This window comes from Dunckerocampus dactyliophorus, chromosome 5 (assembly GCF_027744805.1).
Source record: "Dunckerocampus dactyliophorus isolate RoL2022-P2 chromosome 5, RoL_Ddac_1.1, whole genome shotgun sequence".
NCBI lineage: Eukaryota > Metazoa > Chordata > Actinopteri > Syngnathiformes > Syngnathidae > Dunckerocampus > Dunckerocampus dactyliophorus.
Window position 1 is genome coordinate 13,235,083 of NC_072823.1, and position 21,172 is coordinate 13,256,254.

Consider the following 21,172-nt stretch of genomic DNA (forward strand, 5'->3'; position numbering starts at 1 on the left):
TTGAATGACACTTTCACCGTATTATAAACCATGAGGGGTTACGTTCAAAGACGCCACGTCATTTAAGTTGAATTCACATGTTTTGAGTGGAGATGTATTTTGTGGGCTTTACGAGCATACGTAAATGCAGCTAATTCTACTTCCAGCGAGTAATAAGAATATCCACTTGCTGTTTTTATATGTCTTTCTGTTTATTTAGACCACGCATACACACATAATAAAGATTTTCTCGTGATTTTCAGAGTGTACATGTCCACACCTCGCGACCGTCTAGTGACAATGAGGAAGCGTTGTTCCAATAACAAGCAATGTGTTGATGTGTTCGGGTCAGATTAAAGTTATAACAGAGCGTCAGCCTCTGTGTGGGCACACTGTTGTGCCCCCAACTGCCGTGAGAGGTGTGACTTGATGTTGATGCGCAAAAAATTATGTCATTTCATAAATAAATTGGCACGTTTGTTCTTGGTAAAAATGTCCTTCAAGCATCAATAACATGACCAGCCATTTAAAAGTTCTCATAGTGATGCAAGAACAGTGCCTGGTCCCTCTTGTTCATGTGCTGACAGGCTTTCTCAACGTTCTTGGTGAGTCCTGGTGGTCCACAGCTGAAGACACCAATCTTAGACACCTGCAGGAAATAACACATAACCTAGTGGATACATTAAATGTGGTCACTCATGGGTGTCTAGGCATGGAGAAAAAGGACTGACCTCTGGGTGAACCTCCTGCAGCGAACTGAAAAAGGAGACGAAGGGCGGACGGCCAAAGTGGGTGACGGACCTCAGGCCGGTGAAAAGACTGCGGCTCCACACCTTCTGGAAGTGGCGCTCACACACGTACTGTTCACAGATAAAAAAAATGAGAAAATAGATGAACACAAACGTCTTTTCATGATCATATTACATGGCATTATAACATACAGCACAGCTTAGTTGCCAAAGTTGCAGATGAATGAAAAGCAGTTTAACGACATTTCACAAAGAGAAGCTGTTTACAAAGTGGAAATTATTACGGTATTGGCACAAATAAGACTTTCAGTTCAAGTCATTTCCACTTGAATAAAAGTCTTAAAGAGATGGGTCATCGTATGTGCGTCCAGACAGGGAAACAAACAGATGGCACCAAAAAACAACAAACTATAAATCGAATGCAATAAAGATATTTTTATGCTCTGCAGAATGAATGAATGAATTGGACTGCCAAGATGAGTTAATTCAAATTACGGAAATGACACGGTGGCCGCATTTGGCCATTTAGTCTTACGATTGCATAGTTTCATATTGAATCTTTTGTTTTTTAACATGCTCACCAGCATGATGGTGCGGAGGTCGAACTTCTCGGCCACCTGAGTGATGTAAGTGTGAACTGACACCAGCTCCAATGAGTCCATGTCCTCCACCTCCCTGATGATGTCTGACACCCACTCAAACTGATGCTGCGTGCGTGTCACCCAGATGAAGTACACCTGGCAAAATGAGAGTTCGTAAGTAGCACATCCGCAAAGGGAGTGCTGGATAATATGCCATGTTGCGGGAAGAAATGTTTGTTACTGGGACACCTTTTTACACTGAATCTTGGACTTGATGGAGGACTTGAACACCAGGTCTTTGAGGATGGAGGCAAATGGCGTGACACCGATTCCTCCTCCCACCAAGACACACACCTCAAAGTCAGTCCATTCCTGGTGTCCCTCTCCGAATGGGCCATCCAGGTACAGCTGTGGTAAAAGGAGCATAATAAAAACACTCATAATTAATTAAGTCATTATTTCATACTGAAGTCCAAGTACACTTTGCGGGTGAAGTATTAAGGCACATTTGGTACAATTATACCAGGCTATTCCATCCACAGACAATGACAATTCTCTCCTCGCAGCTACATTGTAACAGCTTCAACTTTACTGGGAAGACTCAACAAGATATGGAAGTGTGTTTTCTGCTCATTATCTGTTTTAGTTGACCCTAAAAGGTGTTGGTGACCTGCCCATGTGATAGAACAGGAACATAAATGGACAGGGTTGTGTCACACTCATAATCATCCTTGAGCGGTGAAAGGAACAATAAATAGGAAATCAATTTCTGATCCTCAAGGTACAGTCTATTCTATACTGATGTACTCAAGGGCTCCAAAGTACACTGCATAGATAAAGAGGAACAATTCTACAGTATTGGAGAGTTAAATAATAAACCATGCATGTTCATATTTCATCTTAAAGTCCCACTATTACCAACATTGTGAGAACAGTTATCTGTTTACAGCGTGCTTGTGACCTCATGGGCCCATAAAGGCATGTTTGGTGAGTCTAGTGTGGGAGAAGAAGCCACTCTCACACTTAATCAATTTACAGCTTTAGTGAATAATTCTGGTTTGGTCCTAAAATATGTTGCAACTTTAATTTTATGAACGTCAACCAGCATAAGGTAAAAAAACATGCATCTCCTCCTGCCTTTGGATGGGCTCCGAGTTCAAGCAGACTTTCTTCACTGTAGAGCTCTCGCAACTGGCCTGTCCAGGGCCCCACTGCTCTAATGTGCAGGCTGAGGGTCTCCTCATGAGGGGCTGATGTCAGCGTGAAAGGGTGGTACTCATCTGTGCCCAGCATCAGGCATGCAATGCGGACCCACTGTCCGGAACGATACACAAAGCCTTGTGGTCGCTTAAACTCCAGATGAGTTACACCTACAGGGAGCACGGGCGATGGAAGTGGGGGAATAATTATGAAAAGTGTGCGTAAATTGTTTTATAACCAAAGAATGAGGGCAAGATTACTTATTGTAGGAAACAGACAGGTTCACCTGAAGGCAGCAGCTCTGCACTAATTACAGGAATCTCCACCTTCTTCCTACTCAGACTGATGAGTTTGTCCAGCAAGAAGAGCAATGCAGGTGGGATGAGGAAGATGTAGAAACGGGGTTCTTGAAGCAGGCCGAAACTGCCATGAATAACCATCTGTTGGATGAAAACATGCCATGATCACAACACTTGTAAAACTGCATTGTATTTGTCAAGCACGTAAATCACTTACCAATACATACACAACAAAATAAAGGTAGTGCGTGACCCAGAACCCTCGAAAACTGATGCGGCGGAAATAACGGGAGGCAAAAACGTACATGAACGACAAAGTGAAGAGAAGGAGGACACCAGTAAGCCCTGTGAAAAGAACAAACCGTGCATTGGAAAAAGAAACATGTTCTCTGTGACATAAGCGTCTCCTAACATACCTGGAACCGTTTGGAAGAACCACCATGACCACTTGAGAGGAAGTTCAGACCTAATGTTAAAACAGAAAAATGCATCTGAATGCTGAGAAATACTGCCAAATGCTCCACAATGTCACAGTACATGCTGGAATTCATGTCATGAATTCAATGAACCGCAGCTCCCCATTGCTGGCAGCACTCATGCAGTCGCAGACTATGATGCTACCACCACTATGCTTGACTGTAGGCAAGCCACCATTATCTTGGTACTCACTTGTGTAGCCAGCTACGATATTGAGACAATAATGGCTGTGTTTTCATTTCATTTTCAGTGGATAGTAAATCTATACTGATATACAAACTGGACACTGACTACTCTAAAGTATATCCAAGTTTCATTTGTAAGTATTACTAAAGTCAAGTACATTACCCATTGTTGGCAAAAACCTTTGGGAACAGACAAGACAGGATGTTGAGGTCACTGATGGAAAAGATGTAGATGTTGACCACATGACCCAAGCTGTGAACAACTACAAAGAACACATTGTTATTGGAAACAAGTGGATTTACTGCCAGCTACAACTACGTAATCAGGTCTTGACTACCTGAGAGGATGACGGCAGTCACGGCCATAAGGCGATGGAAGTCAATGGCAGAGTCGAACGGGATGTATCTGTTCAGGAAAGTCTCTCTGCACAACGTGATGAGGTTGCGACACACTGTGAGGAGAATGTAGGGAAAGAGAAAGGAGATGGCGGCGGCTGAGCCTCGAGACACCACAATGCCCACTGCTGAAGTCTCAGGGATGCCCGTAGATGTGGCCTGCAAGCTGTAGTCTGGAATGCAGTGTTTTTAATCAGTCCATACATATCAGGTTGCATCATAAAAAAGGCACGGAGCAATGAATCCTCACAGTAGCATCTCTCGAGAGCCACACCAGCTGTGATGCCATAGACCACAATGAAACAGACAATATGGCGACGATAGTTCTCAATGAATCGTTTGATCTGTTGGATTTTCTGCTTGACGGGACTTCTTATGTACCGCTGGCGCTTGGGCTTCACGTATACGTTTGGAGTGGTGAGGTCAAACCTGAAATGAGTCAAATCTATTGACTTTGTTTTTAACAATCAACAATTTCAAGGTGGTTGCAGAGAAGAGAATCTGCATACTTTTTCCGCCTGCGTGTTTCCAGCCCATCGGCCTTGTCGCTGCTGATGCAATCAAACAAATCATATGATAAACATGGAATCATAGAGCAATGCCTGTGGCTCTGTCTGTATTGGACGCACACAGTAGGAAGGTCACAGGATCACTATACGCAAACACAGAACATTTTGTACAAACTAGGGGTGTCACAAGATTTCTCGTGCAGACAAAAAATGTCTTGTGGGCACTAGGCTTGAGACGATAATAAATTAATGAATTAATCACACAATAAATGAAAATGAACTCACTAATATTGCCATGTACATGTGCGTCTGTTTTCCTCGTCTCTCACCTCCAAACAGGCAGAAAGAGAGTTCTCTCTGTGCATTGGTTTCAGCACCTTGGCGCATTTGTTTCATTGTAGTCTTTTGAAAAATAATGTTAAAATCTCGTCTCGTCTCATCTCGTCTTGTCCTTGTGGACGCAATCTAATCTTGTGAACTGAGTGTCTCATAACACCCCAAGTACAAACTAGCTTTCACACTACAAACTAGTACAAACTGGTTTTCATCCTGCTAACCAAGCTCTACATTTTTTCACTCTTGTTAACAGCTAAGCCTTGGTCTACTGAGCAACTTCTATTTTAGTTGTATGAGAAATCAAATGATTAGTAACAGCTAAGCGGTGAGTGTGCATTTGTACCTAATTAGGTCTAAGTTGGCTTGGTTTTCCTGGTTCCTGCAGCTTACCTACTCGCTGGGCAGATAAAGGAAACTCTCTGGTCTCGACTAAGAAATGTCTTTCTTTGTTGCTCCACCCCTGCATGAACAACAACCCTTATCAATCACGAACATTCATAGGATTGAGGAAAAAAAGACCTTTACCTTTATCACTAAGCTGGGCAAACTGTAGCTCCCTCTCATGATCCCGCAGGAGGAAATGGAAGTCTTCCCATGTGATTTTCTCTTTTTTATCAAACCCCGCAGCCTGCATCATGGCACTGATGCCGTTCTCCGTCTGCCGCTTTGACAGTGCACCGTTTGAGATTTCAATAAAAGACCTTCAACAAATTGACAATAACAAAACATTAACATCATTAAGGGAAATGCTACTTGAAGAAGGAACCAACTGACCAAACCTCAGCATCCTGGCAAATTCTTCTTTTGATAAATAACCACGACCGCTGATATCATTCATGGAGAACATCAGTTTTGACTTCTCCTCAGGGGACCCTGTAAAAACATTAGCATTAGCAATAATGTGAGCATTTTGAGCATTATCTTTATAAATGCAGAAATATTTGGGGGGGGTCTTGAGCTCAGTCTAATTAGATGGTGCAAAGGTATCTTATGTGATGGCTGATGAACCACGTTCAGTAGAAAAACAGTTACTATAATTAAAATTGTCAAACTACATAATAGTCAATTAGCAGCTGTGGTTTGTGGCGTCATATGTTTTACCTTTCATAAAAATGACCATGATGTCAAGAAACTCCTGGAAGGACAGGTAGCCGTTGCCATCTTTATCAGCCAGTGTGAACATGGAGTCCACAAATAAGGAGCCTGACTTGAGGCCCAGCACATTAGCAAATTCTGCAGCGGTCAACTCGCACTGCAGAATCTCTTTGGCTTTCTTGCGGCAAACACCGCTCGTGTCCCCGGCATCGCACTTCTCTATTTCTAAAACCTGCACAGGACAAGTGTGTGCCATTAAATATGTATACCGTATTTTAGAAGTTATTATTAAACAGAATGGCAGCATCAATATGTGAAGGTTAAACTTAAACAAAAATATCAAGCCTCTGTGGATCATGCGTAAAAAGCCACACACCAGTTGAGGAATTATAAAGCAGTTTTTGTTGCTGTGGGTCGCTTCATCCCCCTGCATGGCTCACTGGTGTAGCCCAATAGTTAACAATTACCTTGGAGAAAGTATGTCGGATGAATGTTTCCACAATCTGAGCCCTTTGTTCTCCTGTTAGGGCCTCCTTCAGGAGCTCCTTCTCTCTCATCTCCTTCAGTGTAATCTCTTGCCTGATGTCAGTCACCTCTGGGTGGAGACACTTGAGGAATGCTGCACGTTTTCCCTCGTTATCAAAGAACAACACCTGAACGGGGAAATGGTAGAGGATATTTAATTCTCCAAGAGTATTCCGATTACCATAAATGCTTCAATAAATGCCTATATTCATTTGCATTTGGGTAAGTGTGCTACAAAAACAATTAATCTCCAATTAGCACTGGATCATAAAACACTGACAAGGTGACAGTAGCTGCATTTCAAGTATCATGAGTGGTGGATATAGCAGCTTTATCTAACTGGCTGAGCAGTACTACAACATTGGTTCTGTTGCTGCGGTGATGTGCAATATACTTGTTAATAAATGACCACGTGGTCAACAAGAGCTAGGTTTCCTTTACACTTTCTCATGCACTACAAACTATTATTAAGGAGACAAAAAATCCAGCTACGAACCAGGTCATACTCTTTCGGTACTTTAAGCAGCAGAGCTTTATTATGGCGATCATTTGAGAGGAGCACATCAAGGCAGCGCTGCTTATCCAGATTCAGGAAACGAAGAGAGGCTCCAGCTCTGTCCTGGATGTGCAGGCTCCTCGTCTCTGTGACCTCCACACTGATGGGATGCAGGGGTTTGCTATGGCCCCGCCACTCATAGGCTTGACAGCACAATGAAACGCTTAGTATCAAATCAGGACATTTAACATTGAATTCTATTTTTAACTTTCTTACCAGGAAATCCAAAAGCCATCTCTGTTCTAACAACAGTTTCCCCTCTTTTCTGGAACTTCCTGTAGCGCCACTTTCGAAGATACGCCACCACGCAGGCCGCTGAATAGCTAACTGTGAGGGCAGAGTCATTTTGATGAGTGATATCAACACAAACACAAAGCAGTGAGCGTATTATACAGACCAACTGGAAAGAGGAATAGAATGACAATAAATATCCCAAAGCCAGCTTTGCTTCCATCAAAGTAATTAAGTTTGGTTGCATTAGTGCAGGGATGGAGCATTGATGCGTTCAGCTGAGCAGGCTGAGGACAAGGATCACCTAGGGACAACACAGAGAACATTTTCATGTATGACTTCAATAAAATTTTCATTTTATGGACTAAAATCACAGTTTACCACTCTTCCAGAAGAATACACTGTTTTGTATGTCAGAAGCCTCTGCGCTCGTGACTGCAACAAGAACGTCGTGAAAAGTCACATTGCGGATCCTTTGGATGTCTTCATCTTGGAACAAACTGAGAGACGGAAATTTATAAATATAAATAATAATGACAATGACACACAGCATGAAATTAAACAGTGGAGAAGAGCCTACCCATTCTGTTTGTTCTCAAACCAAAAGCGGTCACCATTTCTAATGCGTTCAAACTGGTCCAAGATGATGGCAGAGAAAACTGGGCCTGGACCCCCATACGACTCCAGCAGTCCTCCAGGGAAGAGCTCCAGCTTGGAGACATCGCCATCATACAGTCGTGCAACTTTACGCAGCAACTGTTGAGGTGCAATTTCATTTAGACACTTGTTGTTTATGTTGGATTATTGTCCATAAATGAATCATTCTGGGTTTAACCTGCGGGTTTGACTTGTTGAGCTCAAGATTTATGTCTTCAAATGTCTTTATAGGTGGCAGATCCAGCGCTTGTCTGACTTCATTGTAGCTGCCAAGACCAAAGTCTCTTCCTCTTTGAACCGTCAGTGCTACCAGATCTGTGCGAGTAAATCTTAGAGGTCCGTACATGAAGTCTGTCGGGGTTTGGATCAGATCCAGATGGTACAGAATGTATCACTTACATTGTGCTTTTGATACATGGCAGACATGGACATAATCATGCATTTATTGATTGTTAAGTATTAACTGGAATCGATATAGATAGTGCACTGCTAGGCTGCAACCAACAGGAACGCTGTTGATTCAGTCTTAACTATCCATCCATCCATTTTCGATGCCGCTTCTCCTCATTAGGGTCGCGGGGTCATGCTGGAGCCTATCCCAGCTGACTTCTTAACTAGTTTGAATCAAAAAACAACTTGATGTTAACTATGGAAAATTTATCTACATATATGCAGACCTCCACGATGGCACAACTTCTCTCCATTTTGCTTAGTACGACCCTTATATGGAAGCAGGTGTGCAGAACATTCCGCACGAGGTAATTTCCCGCATAGTCGATCAAGGAAAATTTGTCAAATGCCCTTCTATAATACTTTGTGGGAATTTTATAGGCTGTCCCACCTCTTAGGTCCTCCACAACAATGTGGTCAACTTTCTCTGCAATCTGAGAGGTCATGCCCATGATGAGGTCATCCACATCCTGGCTTGTCTTCACATTGACCTCCTGGCAACAAAATGAAAAGACGACAAGGCCATCAATATTTGATGTTTGCAGTGGATACAAATGAATGCATTTGGATCAGTACAATAAAAGACACCCAATTACTACATGTATGGTACAGCTACACGAGCTACAGTATTGGAATTCAGTACATGAGCTGTATCACCAATTCCGTCCGGTGTAGAACTGCATCATACTGAGAGCTGTTTGTAATATTTTGAGTACTGTATACATTTTAGCACGTGCGGTATGCCCAGCACGATTACTTTCTGGTAAAAAGTGGTAATGTTGTAGTGTGACATTTATGCACCTGACGTTTCCAAAAGCTGTTACACAGACGCAAGGCTGGCGATGAACTCCCATCAATGTTGATGATGCTCCGAAAATGGCAGGTTCTGTTTCTGTATAGAAGAGGAGATCCATTGGATAGTGTGATATTTTTAGAACAGCTGTGTATTTACACCATGTATGACACAGCGTTACAGATGGTGGGTCCACAGCCAAACCAGTTGAGAACCACTGATCTAGAGCATTCTAATGAACTAAAATTGTCTATGCATAAAAATACAACAAAAATAAATACAAATAAATTAAATAAAATTAGAATATCACTTTCTTGTATCATCCATTTTCTATGCCGCTTCGCCTCACTAGGGTCGCTGGAGCCTATCCCAGCTGACTTCGGGCGACAGGCGGGGCACACCCTGGACTAGTCGACAGCCAATCGCAGGGCAGATATAGACAAACAACCATTCACACTCACATTCATATCTATGGACAATTTAGAGTCGCCAATTAACCTAAGCTGCATGTTTTTGGAATGTGGGAGGAAACCGGAGAAAACCCACGCACGCACAGGGAGATCATGCCACACAGAAACGCCCAAGGGAGAATTGAACCAAGGTCTTCCCGATCTCCAGACTGTGACTGTGGCCAACATGGTAACCACTAGACCACCATGTGGTCCTTCTTGTTTTATTTACAGCTTATATATAACTGTTTATCAAATAAAATCCACTTCATCTATAATGTATTTGGCCAGAATAATTGTGCTTAACTGTGGTTAACGGTTGTCTGCCTCTGTGCACCAGCCCTGTAAGTCAGTGGTCGGTCATTTGGTACCGGGCAGCACAGAAAGAAAAAATGATTTCCATTATTTCATTTTTTTTATGTTTTATTTTGAAAAGTGGCCAGATTCTGTCTGTTCCATCCGTGTCACTTGACGCATGTCCATCGTGCGTGTGCTAACTTTATCTCATGCCGCACAGATAGACTACTACTGTATTTTTACCATTTTTCTTTCACCTAATATTTGGTCTCAAATGCTGATACTATGCGGGAATGCATAAAGGTAAGTTTTGATGACTTATTGAGTGCTAATGTGCACATTTGTCTCAAGTTAATTCATGCTAGCGCACTGCCTTTTACCACACACGTCAAACAGCGATGTAAGAATCTCTCTGGAAAAACTTGGCTGGAACTTGAACTGGTGGCTGGTGGGTCGGCATTCATTTTGTGCTTTTAATTTGATGTTATTCATGTCTTAGTTTTACACAATACATAATAAATAAGATAAATTAGATCGCTATAATGTATGAAACCTCCCCTCAAAAAACTCAAAAAATGTTGGGGACCAGTGCTATAAGTGACGGGTGATCAGTCAAGGTTCCTGACTCACTAAAATAAAAAATACCTCATATAAACACCAGGTGGAGCCACAGTGATGCCTAATCTCATAGCAGCAGCCTGAAACTCAGGGGAGATTGCAGGATCAACAAATTTCTGATAGCCTGCAGAAAAAGACGTTACATTCAGGAGACTAGTCACAATATGTACATTATTCAAATATGATTTAAGTCATATAATCATTAATTCAAACAAATGCAACATAAAACCAATCGATACTAAAGTAAAAAGTAATTAAAGTGTGGGAAGTGTGAGCACTCATTCAGCAGCTTTGCTGAGACAGCATATCATTTGACAACAATGGCTCACCTCACACAGACCTGTGGTCAGTAGTGCATTACCAGCAGCTGCTCCTGCCCTCCACTTGTGTGTACATACTCTCTGTTCTAATTCTCACCTGGGTATGGAGGAAGAGTTCTGTCTCCCAGGTATACAGGCAGCCATTCGTATAGAGCAATATTCTGTTTTGGAGGATGAAACAGGGAAAGAGTTGTATTGTTGTATTTAAATAGTGACCCCTGTGAACCGCAAATGGCAAAGCTGACTTTTAATGATTTGAGGGAACATTGGCCAAAGTAAATATTATTATCTGCTGTGAAGTAACAACCACAAGAATGAACATATTCTGATATTAATTACTTTGGAATGTAGGTAATGTGAATGTAAAATGTGTGTTGTTTTTTTAAAGGCAGAATTGATCAGGTACAGAATTATAAATGTATTGTGAACCTAATGTACCAACCAGATTTGATACTGATACTGTAAGCTTGTCTTAAAAATAAGCTCATGTGTGGCATTGGGTTGGCAGGAAGACTTTACTCTTTACCTGGAATGTGGCCACGACTGTCTTTCTGGCATTTTGAAACAACTCCTCGTCTGACCAATGTGGGTGTTCCTCTTGTAGTTTGGAGGCTACGTAATTGTGGTAACGAAACCAGATAATCCCTTCTGCTGCTGTGAAAATGTTCTCATTGGCCCAAGCATTTCCCAACTCTGGATACGCAAGATAGAAATGAGGGAATTATTTGCCTTATTCAGGTACATCATTATTATTTATTTAGCTTTTTAAACAGAAAAGGATTTTTTTTTAAACAATTGGGCCTGACTCAGCATAAATGCTGTTTTTCAGCAGGTTCCTGCCGTGCAAAACATAAACTCATACATCACTACCACATGAGCCAGCATAGGGCAAAACACAGGCAAACCAAACATACAGAAAATTATACAAACATGTACAGAAGTGCCACCACATTCATTGTATTCATGATGTCACACAAATACAACAGTATAAGAATATTTAACCACTGATGAATGGGATGAATCCTGTTTGCTTTCAAGTGTGTTGGCAAAAAAGAATCTCCCTGCCTCCACCCCGCGTTGCAAATACAAAACGTTGAAAACACAGATGACGAAAAACACCAGTGCGGTAGCGTGTGGTGAGTGAGCAACAATTTGCACAAATATCTAATCCAGCCATGACTGAAGGCTGCAACCCTGATCCAAGCAGACCTCCATCAAGTACAATATCATTTGAATATCTGAATTTGGGAGTGCTCAGCGTCAAAAGTGAACGTTTAAATAATACAGTTGATCTTACCATAGAGGCCCTGAGGTCCGTGATCACCTGTTGCGGGGTCAGCAGCGCTCCACATGAGACTGTGTCCTGCCGCCTCTTTCGGCATGTTCCACTCCAAGGTGGAGGCCAGGAGACCCCCAGAGAAACTTCTCAGAGAATCCGACCAGGAAGTGGATGGGCCATAAATGGAGCTGCCATCAATCCACGCAGTCACCATATTGACCTTCAATCAAATTTCATTTTCTTTATTAAGTGTTAAAGTTTTTGACAGGACAATAAATAAAGTTCATCGATAACTGCTTAAATGACAACAGTATATTCCTATTACTACCTGTGTTCGAGGGTTGCTTGGACTCTGGCCGGTGTCTTTGTCCCATGGTCCTCTTTGGAAGGGCAGCAGAACTTCACCAGTACCAGTTGGGTCAAAAACAGGGTCACCTCGAGGCACTGGGATGTTCATGAATTCAGGTGGGCACCCGGTAGCACGTGAGTTAATGATCTCAAATACAACATGATAACCTGAAAAAAAAGCACTTTTATTACGTTGAATAATCGCTATATTGACCCTGACGTATCTGTTATGATAACATACCGTTAGATATTACGCATTTCTCTTGCTTTGAAGAATGAAGGACAAACAAAAAAAAATGCCGAAAGACAAACACGGTCAAGGTATTCTATGAGGCACAATAAAAATAATACAAATACAATAAAGATGTAGCAAGACAAAAAAAGCACACCTTATTACTTTCTTATCACAGCCTTTTTCTTATTTAAATAAGGAGCAACCCACTAGTTCCTTGTGGTGCTGTCAGCCTTGATTACATGGATGCCCAGAGGGCACTAGCATTTGAACGTAGTGCAAACATTGCTGTATATCCCGCCCTCTTCCTGCTTTGCGTACCTACGCTACGCCCGACATGCACCTGCACTGGTTACATGGTTGTCAGCTAATGATAGCGTTTTGTCTTTGTTTAGTATTGTAACAACAAAGTGATTACAAATTGTTGCTCGCCTCTCTGATATGTGTGCGTATACAAGACAGCAGTGAGCGAAAAAGACAATTTATTTCAGTCGAACAACATTTTTACAAAGTTGAACTTCGACGTGTGACAACTATAGACATTTATTTGTTCATTCAATCTGTTCTATTACCACTATTGGTAACATACGTTAGCCTGACGGTGTTACATTTTTTGGTAGAAAAAAGTTCAGTTTGGAGCCAAAGACAAACAGAACCTTTAACTAAAGAAGTTAAGCTAAAATTAAGTTAAGTTAAAGAAGAAAATCTAGACAACCAACTATTTACCAAAAAACAAAGACAGCACAGTGTGGTTGTTCGTTGATGGCAACCCGGAAGTGCCCTCGCTGAGCATGCGGCTCAGTCGTCTCGGATTGGGTAGCAGTGGCTCGTGCTGAGCTTGATAGACTCCATCCCGGAAGTGCGCGGGTACGAGCCTCACAAGACGCGATCCTGCAGGTATACACAAGTCAGGCAATGCAAATCGAGCTGTCTTATTTTTTGGGGGGTCTATTTGATTTGATTTTGATTTTGTTACCTACTGCTCCGCGTTTAGGACATCCTAAACTGTTGTACCAACCATCAAAGCGAGGAACCTCCCATGTTAGTGCATAAGGCGAATCTGTTCAAAATGATCATGGGTTACTTTATTTGCAGCATGCGGAACTTAGTAAATGTTGTCTACTCACCGACAATAAGCAGCAAGACAAACACTGCGCTCACACTCCAAACGCGCTTACGCAAATCCATTGATGCAGAGAGACTCCTGAGCTCAGTCTGCAGCCAAGAGCTGTGGAGAACTCCTGAAAAGTGCAGGTGAAGTGGAGATAACTGCCATTTGTCATCATATTTACCAATGCAATGGCATGTTTGTGTGCCTTCAGCGTATATGTATTGATTGATTGAAGCGTAGTTTCAGTCTTCCCATAATCTTTCCATTATATTTTTTGTGAGAACAGTATATTGTTATCAGATCAACTTAAATTGAGCCTAAATAGGATGTTTAACTTTGTCCTATGATCCTAGCTCATATAATTCATTCACTGATTTTGCAGGAGGCAACTGTTTCAATATGTTTATATGACAGGACAGAATTTTTTTTTAAAGCAATATTATACAACGTAGATTCTGATCATAATCTTCAAATAAAACTTTGTATTAGATAATGAGAGAAGGAGCCAGGCTTACCCAGTGTTGAAGTTGAACTTAGTGTGGCAGTAGTGCAAGAGCAGGTGAGAGCTGGTGCAACTGAAGCCAAGTGTCATGCGTCTTATCAGCACCTGCATGTGGCCTGGGTTTTCCAAATATGGATTGTCATCCACTCTGAATCACACCTCTTTCCCTCTTTCCTCCATAGCATAAAGCATCCTCCTCCTCATGCATATAAAAGAGGTGCATGTCTTTTCATGAGTTCCACTCGCCGCTTCAGCCCTTCTCTTCCAAGGTGCAGGTAAGGACACAGCAATGCTTTGGACTATTCTTGCCTGTCAGAGAGGTCACCCCCCGCCCCGCACTTGAACTCTGTGTTATTTGTGCCTGCAGCCACAAGAACTGGAGCTAAGATGACTTTCTACGATGACATTTACCCTTTCTACCCTCTACAAAGGACCTCCTTCATCTTCAGTGGTCACTTGCTGACTGTTATCATGTGTTTCCTTGTGCTTACGCTCAGTCTACTTCTCATTCTGCCTGGAATTCGAGGAAAGCCTGTGAGTCCAGCTGGTCAAAATACTCCAGTGCTGCTAAATTAGCATTAGGGTAATTGTTTAACCTAATTTATGCATTTTCTTTTTCAATCAGCGCCTTTTCTGGATGTTGAGGATCATTTTGAGCTTATTTGTAGGTTCTGTAATTGTGGGTGAGTGGATATATTTTTCATTAAAGTCTCACTTTTCTTCAAGCCGATATCTCTTAGAGCTCTTCTCCCTCCTTTCCCTGCAGCGCTCAACTTTACTGACAACTGGGCTGAGGCCCGAATGACCACAAACGCTACCTACAAGTCTTTTAGCAATGCAGTGGTTCATGCGGAGATTGGCTTGCACGTCGGACTGTACGGAATTAATGTTACACTAAAAGGTGCGTCAAATACGACTCCTTTATAGTACCAGTATGTTTTTTTCCTGCAATAATGGATCTAAAATTGATTAAATATCTGAAATCAATGTCCGAAGTGATTATTTTTTATCAGAAAGATCCTTTATATTATGTTTATATTGAATTGTGACGTATACAGTAGGGATGCTCCGATCGATCGAACACCGATTAGTATCGCCGGTTTCAGCGAAACCGCAGCTCACCACCACAGCTTCAGAAAATCCTAGGGGGAAACCCTGGAGTGATTGATATATGTTCTCTTGAAAAAGTAAGTAAAATATGTTTTTGTCTAAATGAAGGTGATTTTATGGTTCCTTTTTTCATATCATATAGCCAATAGCAGGCCCATGAAAAAAAAATCACCCCTGGAGTGTTCAGTTAATTACTAATTGTGTTAGTAATTACCTAATTTTATTAGTAATCACCTATTTTGTTGGGCCTTATTTTTCAGGAATTCATCATAAATGAATTGAAAAATGTATAATTAATCCATGTGATCGGGATCGGCCGATTTCAGTCACGGAAGATCGGAATCGGCAGCATAAAACCCTGATCGGAGCATCCCTAGTATACAGTTGAACCCTTTTATGTTAACGTCAGTCAGCCAGTGCGAGGGAGGTTCTCAACATAACCAAAACCGAAACTAGCTATTGCTTGCACATTGACTATACTGACTTTTACCAGAGACAAAAGGACAATGGGTGCGAACAAATTATTTTTGAACCTACGGCTGTTTGTTTGTTTTTCTCCATTTGTGTGTACAGGTGGTCCTCGGGTTTCACCAAAACTTGACTTACATCACAGTCTAGGAAAGGAAGTTGTACGTAAACCCAAGGACCACCTGTAAAATCATCTGGGTAGACGACAACACTGCCAGTGGCCTCATCATAGCAGTTCCCATGGTGCAAATACGAGCATTTTTCTCTGCAGGAAAACCTGTCATCCAGTTCAATGAGACTATCGACTACAATGAGATGTTCACCTGGCGTGATACCATCGAGGAGGAGTACAAGGAAGCGTTGGAGAAAGGTCTACCCAACCCCATCCTGTACATTGCAGAGAAATTCACTCTGAGCAGCCCGTGCGGCCTCATCTTTCAATACAGACACTCTGGACGATACGCGTCTGCCACTCTCTGGTACGTAAATAATAGCAAATTGGTGACATCATAACGGTGGATTGTAAAACTAACTGATCGCTCCCACCAGGGCTGCGTTTTGCTGCTGGATGTTGGCCAATATCCTTTTCTCCATGCCAGTCATTTTGTACGCCGGCTACATGATGTTGGCTACAGCCGCCTTCATCTTCACGTCCATGGCCGCCTTCACCACCATCATGCATGCACCACAGTGCGTTTTCTCCATTGGAGCAACAACCTTTCAAACCCAGTACAGCTTTTCATTCTGGCTGGCTCTAGCCACTGGTAACTACTGAAGCTCTTTCCTTTCTTTTAGATGACTTTTGTAGATTTCTACTAACTCAGCTGCTTTCCAGGCTTTCTGTGTGCCATCATCGGGGTTCTGGTGGTGATACTGAACTTTATGTTACCTGAGAAGATAAAAGAGGCTTTCAGCGTTTGTATTGACAGCTATGAGGATGATATTTCTTATGGGGAGACGTACCTGAATTCAGCCCTCCTTGATGAAATAGTGGCTTTACCACATTCCTCGACAAAGGTCACTGAGGTCAGTATGAGCGCATCAACATTTCAAATTTGCTAAGTAAGTTGAAATTGCTGGCTGCCATGGGCAATTTAACAATGAGGCTTATTATGAGGTGTGTTAAACATTAATACTTCAGCAGAAGAAAATGTCATTTCAGTTGAAATGACTACATTTGTATTTGTACAATTACTTTATCTGTGCTGTATATTTTATTTATTTATTTATTTGATTAATAGAGAACAAAAATAAAAAAACAAAAACAGCTCAGCTTCACCCTAATCCAGTATATATACAAATATTAAATATATTTTATTTATTAAAAAAAAAAACTTTGGTGTTACTGAGTACCACTAAATGAAGGCTGCATACCACCAGCGGTACTCTTACCACAATTTGTTAACTAATACCCTACAATAATCCCTAATTTATCGGTTAATTGGTCCCAGACTTGACCATGACAAGTGAATTTCCGCAAAGTTGGATTCCTTATTTATAAATAAAATATTTTTGTAGTTAGAAAACCTGTTTACAACCTTCTAAATATGGTTTTTAACATTATTAGAGGCCTTTAGATATGAAATAACACTCCTATAGTCACCTTTTCACTTGTATTACACAGTATAGTAGACAAAATAAGAGTAAATAAGCCGTATGAGACATAAATAATACTCATGTTCTTGTGTGTTACTATAAATGTGTTCCCCTGACCTGAGTGAGGGACGGTCAGGAAGTGACATCAGGGTTTAGAGTTGATTTACAGCTTTGGGTGGGTTACGGCCACATCAGCGATTAGATATAATTTTGATTATTATGTATATAATTATTGTGCCTGTTGCGAGATAATTTAAACGTGCAATAAAAGCCTGTTGTATGCGGTCAAGTCTGGTGCTTGTCTCACCGAACAATTACTGACACTTGGTGAGCCATGTAGAATACTATATTGACAACGTATTTTTATTATTTATTTATGATTGTATTTGAGTTGATTTAGCCATTTTTATGCTTGGAAATGCTTAATTTAGGCAAAAAAATGTAAACATTTGCTTAAATATGCATATTTTTGACTAATTAGAGGCTGTATTCAACCACGAAACAGCATGATTTATGAATATACTGTATTTTTGATGTGCGTTAAACCGCAAAACGTGAAGCGTGAAGCGGCGGGGGATGACTGTATTGTAAGTTGCAGTTGCACTGCGTCATACTGACAAGTGTGTGTGTACAGTAGAGCCCGCTTATGTCGACAAACTCATCAAGTCCTGGTCCATTGTATTGCTAAAAAGTACCCGCGTAACTCAATGTCGACATGCATGGTCGACCGCTTCTGTGGCGTGATTGTAATATCGCTTCTTCATGATTCAACTTTTTCATTATCGCAAAGCAGCGTGAAACGACATCAGCAGCATTACTACTGTGTTTACCCAGAATCATACTGTGTACACATTGACTTCCAGGTCGGTGCAAAGTTAATTCTTTTTTGGCTTGTTAGCCACGAGAAGGAAGATTTGCGCATGTATGAAAACTTTATTGTCATTGTTGTCAAGACATACAACGAATTTACCGCAGCAGCTCTGTTGAGAGTATGAAATAAAAACATGCACAAATAGAAACAAATGATCTAATAAAAATGCCAAACGGGTTCCGCTGTAATAGCTCCCTTGCGTATGTAACTAGAACTTGATGATGCAGTAAAGTTAACCACCGTAGACTACGACCACAATAACAAACATACAGTACTGTTAAATAATACTGTATATCTCATAACTGAGCACTTGTATTGCTGTATTGTATGCCATTATCTCTGAACATACTGTATTATGCAGGTGCTTCGGCTATGGATAATAATAGTGTACTTCAAACAGTTATTGACTCAATATCATTTGTTTTTATGTTTCAGGAACATATTTGAGTCCATGTCAGCAATTTTTCTGGTCAATACTTCAAGTTCTGAATGCAGCACAGTGATATTGTCGAGTCATTTCTGTATGTACCGCATGTGTGTTGTGTGATTAACCATACTTGTAATTGCAATATTCTGTATGGGATCCATAAACTGTATTGTAAATGAACACAGGTTTTTTTTTAAATTATTATTATGATTAGTCTGACATTGACCTATTTTACAATTTTCACTGTTGGATTTAGGACAATATATTTCAAATGGTACCGGTGTTCCCCAACATTTTTTGTCTTGTGTACCCCCGGAACCTTTTTGTCATAACATAGAGTACCCCCTCACTCATACGTGTTGATAATTCACGTTCCATTTTATTGCGTACCACTAGGTGTATGCGTACCCCTGGTTGGGAATCACTGTAGTACACTACAGCAGTGATCCCCCTGATCAACCCCCTGGCAGAAAGAAAAAATAATTTCCATTATGTTTTATTTTGAAAAGTGGCCGGATTGCTAACTTTCTCTTTACTACTACTGTATTTTTAGCATTTTTCTTTCACCTCATATTTGGTGTCAAATGCTGATACTATGCGGGAATGCATAAAGGTAAGTTTTGATGACTTATTGAGTGCTAATGTGCACATTTGTCTCAAGTTAATTCATGCTAGCACACTGCCTTGTACCACACGTCAAACAGCGATGTAATAATCTCTCTGGAAACACTTGAACTGGTGGATGGTGGGTCGGCATTCTTTTTGTGCTTTTAATGTGATGTTATTCATGTCTTAGTTTTACACAATACATCATAAATAAGATAAATTAGATAGCTATAATGTACGAAATACCCCCCATACCCCCACCCCCACCAGTCCGCGGGAGATTTGTGGGAACACAAGCCGGTCCGTGGGTCAAAAAAGGTTGCATATACAGCATCGTATTGCCTGTATATTGTTGTGATTACTTTTGGGAAGTGGCACCTTGTTAATAAAATGAACGCAAACAACAAACTGTAAGCAGTGAGATTGTATTATTTGTGTTACACTAATACATTCGTTCCTTAATGTACATATTGATACATTCTTGTACGCTCTGGTAAAGGTTATGATCTCTTGTACTGCATTTTAAAATGTAGTGGTGTCTTTGGCCTTCAGCATCTCCATCATACACACACTTTGAGTGGCTTTATACAGTGTGATACATAACTTCTTTTAAACACTTACTGTAATAGAATATGATGAATCCCCGGTCAATAACACTTCATTATAACATGCATATACTGTAAGAGTAATATGGCCTTTCCAATCCAGTCCTTGAGTAATCCAGAGTATTTACAGTAGAAGTACATAGACACTATAAAAATGACTAACTAAAATATAAATGCACTTATTTATCTCTTCATAAGAAAATAAAAGTGACCATAAAGCTAGTTCTCTTCCAAACCCACACATAGCACTACAGACCGAGTATTCACATTGTAAGGCCATTATGAGTAATGTAATTCAACATTAAACCTGAAAATGAGAACTGGATGTTCTTTATAGCATTGCAACAAAATAATATTAAAATGATAGAAAAATAAAAATTTCCTCATCACTAATCAGTGCAGAGTCTTATCATATGTAGGAAGGCGTCTCCTGTCCGGTGAGCAGTCTGAACATCACAGCAGGCATCGTCTTCATCTTGATCTGGTACACATTTAGACAATCATGTGTTCATTTGGACGGAGACACACTCATCTTTGCATCACTTTAATCCAGGCATGCTTTAAGACACCAGACAATAGACACCAGTGGCAAAAAGGATTTTTGAGATTTATAACGAGAGAACATGGGAAGATGCACAAAAACGACAACAAATCATAGAGTAGATATTTTGAATGAATAAATCTAATAATTAGTCTAAGCAGTGAAGTGATCACTTCTTGGAATGCAGTTATTATCTTAGTGCAAAGACAGAAAACAGGGAGGGGAAACAGTTATTGTACACTGGGCTGATGAGAATCTCTTACCTCGCCCACAGACACGGACAGTGTTTGTACGATCTTCTCATGTGCCATGGCGACCACGCTTTGACCGTTTATTTCAATGATTCTGTGTCCAACGCGGACGCCGCCTCTCTCAGCGATGCCCCCTCTCATCAGGCTGCAGATCTAAAATTGAGAAAACGCACCGAATCAGTAAAAACACATTTAACATGACGTTAATTTGACACTCACGATGCCATTTTGAACACTGAAACCAAGCTGGAATTTAAGATCAGGCCGCTTGATGAGGACAGTGGTGACAGGTGGGCAGCTCACGATACTTAGCTTCACTTGTAGCTGATTCTTCAGTCCCTGGAAGATAATGCACATACACATACAAAGGGGTATTAGGTTTAAAAAAAAAATTGGTTGAAAATTTTTAACTGGTAAAGTGCTTAAAACGCATGATAATCAGTCAATTAATTGATTATTCGAAATATGGTCAATTATGTGGAGTTGATTAATTGTGTCTTCAAGCATCAATCTTCTATGCCGC

General features: G+C 40.9%; 3 protein-coding genes across 12 annotated transcripts in view; 1 reads left to right on the forward strand and 2 right to left on the reverse strand.

Annotated features, from left to right (window-relative positions):
- On the reverse strand, positions 1-13,423 carry duox (dual oxidase). The gene is made up of 31 exons (XM_054776838.1): positions 13,288-13,423; positions 12,310-12,497; positions 12,000-12,201; positions 11,229-11,395; positions 10,800-10,863; positions 10,410-10,506; positions 9,027-9,117; positions 8,617-8,719; positions 7,954-8,126; positions 7,699-7,874; positions 7,500-7,618; positions 7,285-7,422; positions 7,104-7,214; positions 6,828-7,030; positions 6,274-6,459; positions 5,813-6,038; positions 5,491-5,584; positions 5,237-5,412; positions 5,102-5,171; positions 4,376-4,417; positions 4,117-4,295; positions 3,809-4,039; positions 3,634-3,733; positions 3,225-3,274; positions 3,026-3,153; positions 2,796-2,949; positions 2,447-2,679; positions 1,559-1,717; positions 1,310-1,465; positions 711-839; positions 1-628 (listed from the first exon to the last, which is right to left on the reverse strand). The coding sequence occupies exons 1-31, from the start codon at positions 13,352-13,354 to the stop codon at positions 506-508; spliced, it is 4,335 nt and encodes a 1,444-aa protein (XP_054632813.1). The 5' UTR covers positions 13,355-13,423; the 3' UTR covers positions 1-505.
- Positions 9,965-19,648, forward strand: duox2 (dual oxidase 2). 5 transcript variants are annotated; one of them, XM_054776832.1, is made up of 10 exons: positions 9,965-10,067; positions 12,005-12,446; positions 14,357-14,449; positions 14,542-14,708; positions 14,800-14,857; positions 14,941-15,075; positions 16,024-16,231; positions 16,302-16,516; positions 16,588-16,778; positions 18,655-19,648. In XM_054776832.1, exons 4-10 carry the CDS (start codon positions 14,562-14,564, stop codon positions 18,664-18,666), a joined length of 966 nt encoding a protein of 321 aa, XP_054632807.1. In that variant the 5' UTR covers positions 9,965-10,067; positions 12,005-12,446; positions 14,357-14,449; positions 14,542-14,561; the 3' UTR covers positions 18,667-19,648. The 5 variants fall into 5 exon arrangements, with proteins under 5 accessions (XP_054632807.1, XP_054632808.1, XP_054632809.1 ...); XM_054776833.1 differs by having other exon boundaries at positions 9,996-10,067; positions 12,321-12,446; XM_054776831.1 differs by lacking the exon at positions 9,965-10,067 and adding an exon at positions 11,242-11,440 and having other exon boundaries at positions 11,535-12,446.
- Positions 19,099-21,172, reverse strand: part of apba2a (amyloid beta (A4) precursor protein-binding, family A, member 2a) — a 21,594-nt gene continuing 19,520 nt past the window's right edge. For 4 of the 6 annotated variants that reach the window (XM_054776828.1, XM_054776825.1, XM_054776826.1 and 1 more), the window contains exons 13-15: positions 20,869-20,988; positions 20,662-20,802; positions 19,100-20,338 (exon numbers count right to left, since the gene is read on the reverse strand). In XM_054776828.1, the coding sequence (XP_054632803.1) occupies positions 20,267-20,338; positions 20,662-20,802; positions 20,869-20,988 (333 nt within the window). In that variant the 3' untranslated portion in view covers positions 19,100-20,266. Of the gene's footprint in view, positions 20,339-20,661; positions 20,803-20,868; positions 20,989-21,172 lie in introns of all 6 variants that reach the window. The other 2 variants (XM_054776827.1, XM_054776824.1) reach the window with 1 other exon arrangement.

Excerpts from the sequence above, each read along its gene's own strand:
- duox (XM_054776838.1), bottom strand. The coding sequence starts at position 13,354 with ATGCTCAGCGAGGGCACTTCCGGGTTGCCATCAACGAACAACCACACT. Across the intron at positions 10,507-10,799 it reads AACTCTTCCTCCATACCCAG|GCTATCAGAAATTTGTTGAT; the intron begins GTGAGAATTAGA and ends CTTTTTCTGCAG. Across the intron at positions 2,680-2,795 it reads TGCAGAGCTGCTGCCTTCAG|GTGTAACTCATCTGGAGTTT; the intron begins GTGAACCTGTCT and ends TGCTCCCTGTAG.
- duox2 (XM_054776832.1), top strand. The coding sequence starts at position 14,562 with ATGACTTTCTACGATGACATTTACCCTTTCTACCCTCTACAAAGGACC. Across the intron at positions 15,076-16,023 it reads AATTAATGTTACACTAAAAG|GAAAACCTGTCATCCAGTTC; the intron begins GTGCGTCAAATA and ends TTTTCTCTGCAG. Across the intron at positions 16,232-16,301 it reads TACGCGTCTGCCACTCTCTG|GGCTGCGTTTTGCTGCTGGA; the intron begins GTACGTAAATAA and ends CGCTCCCACCAG.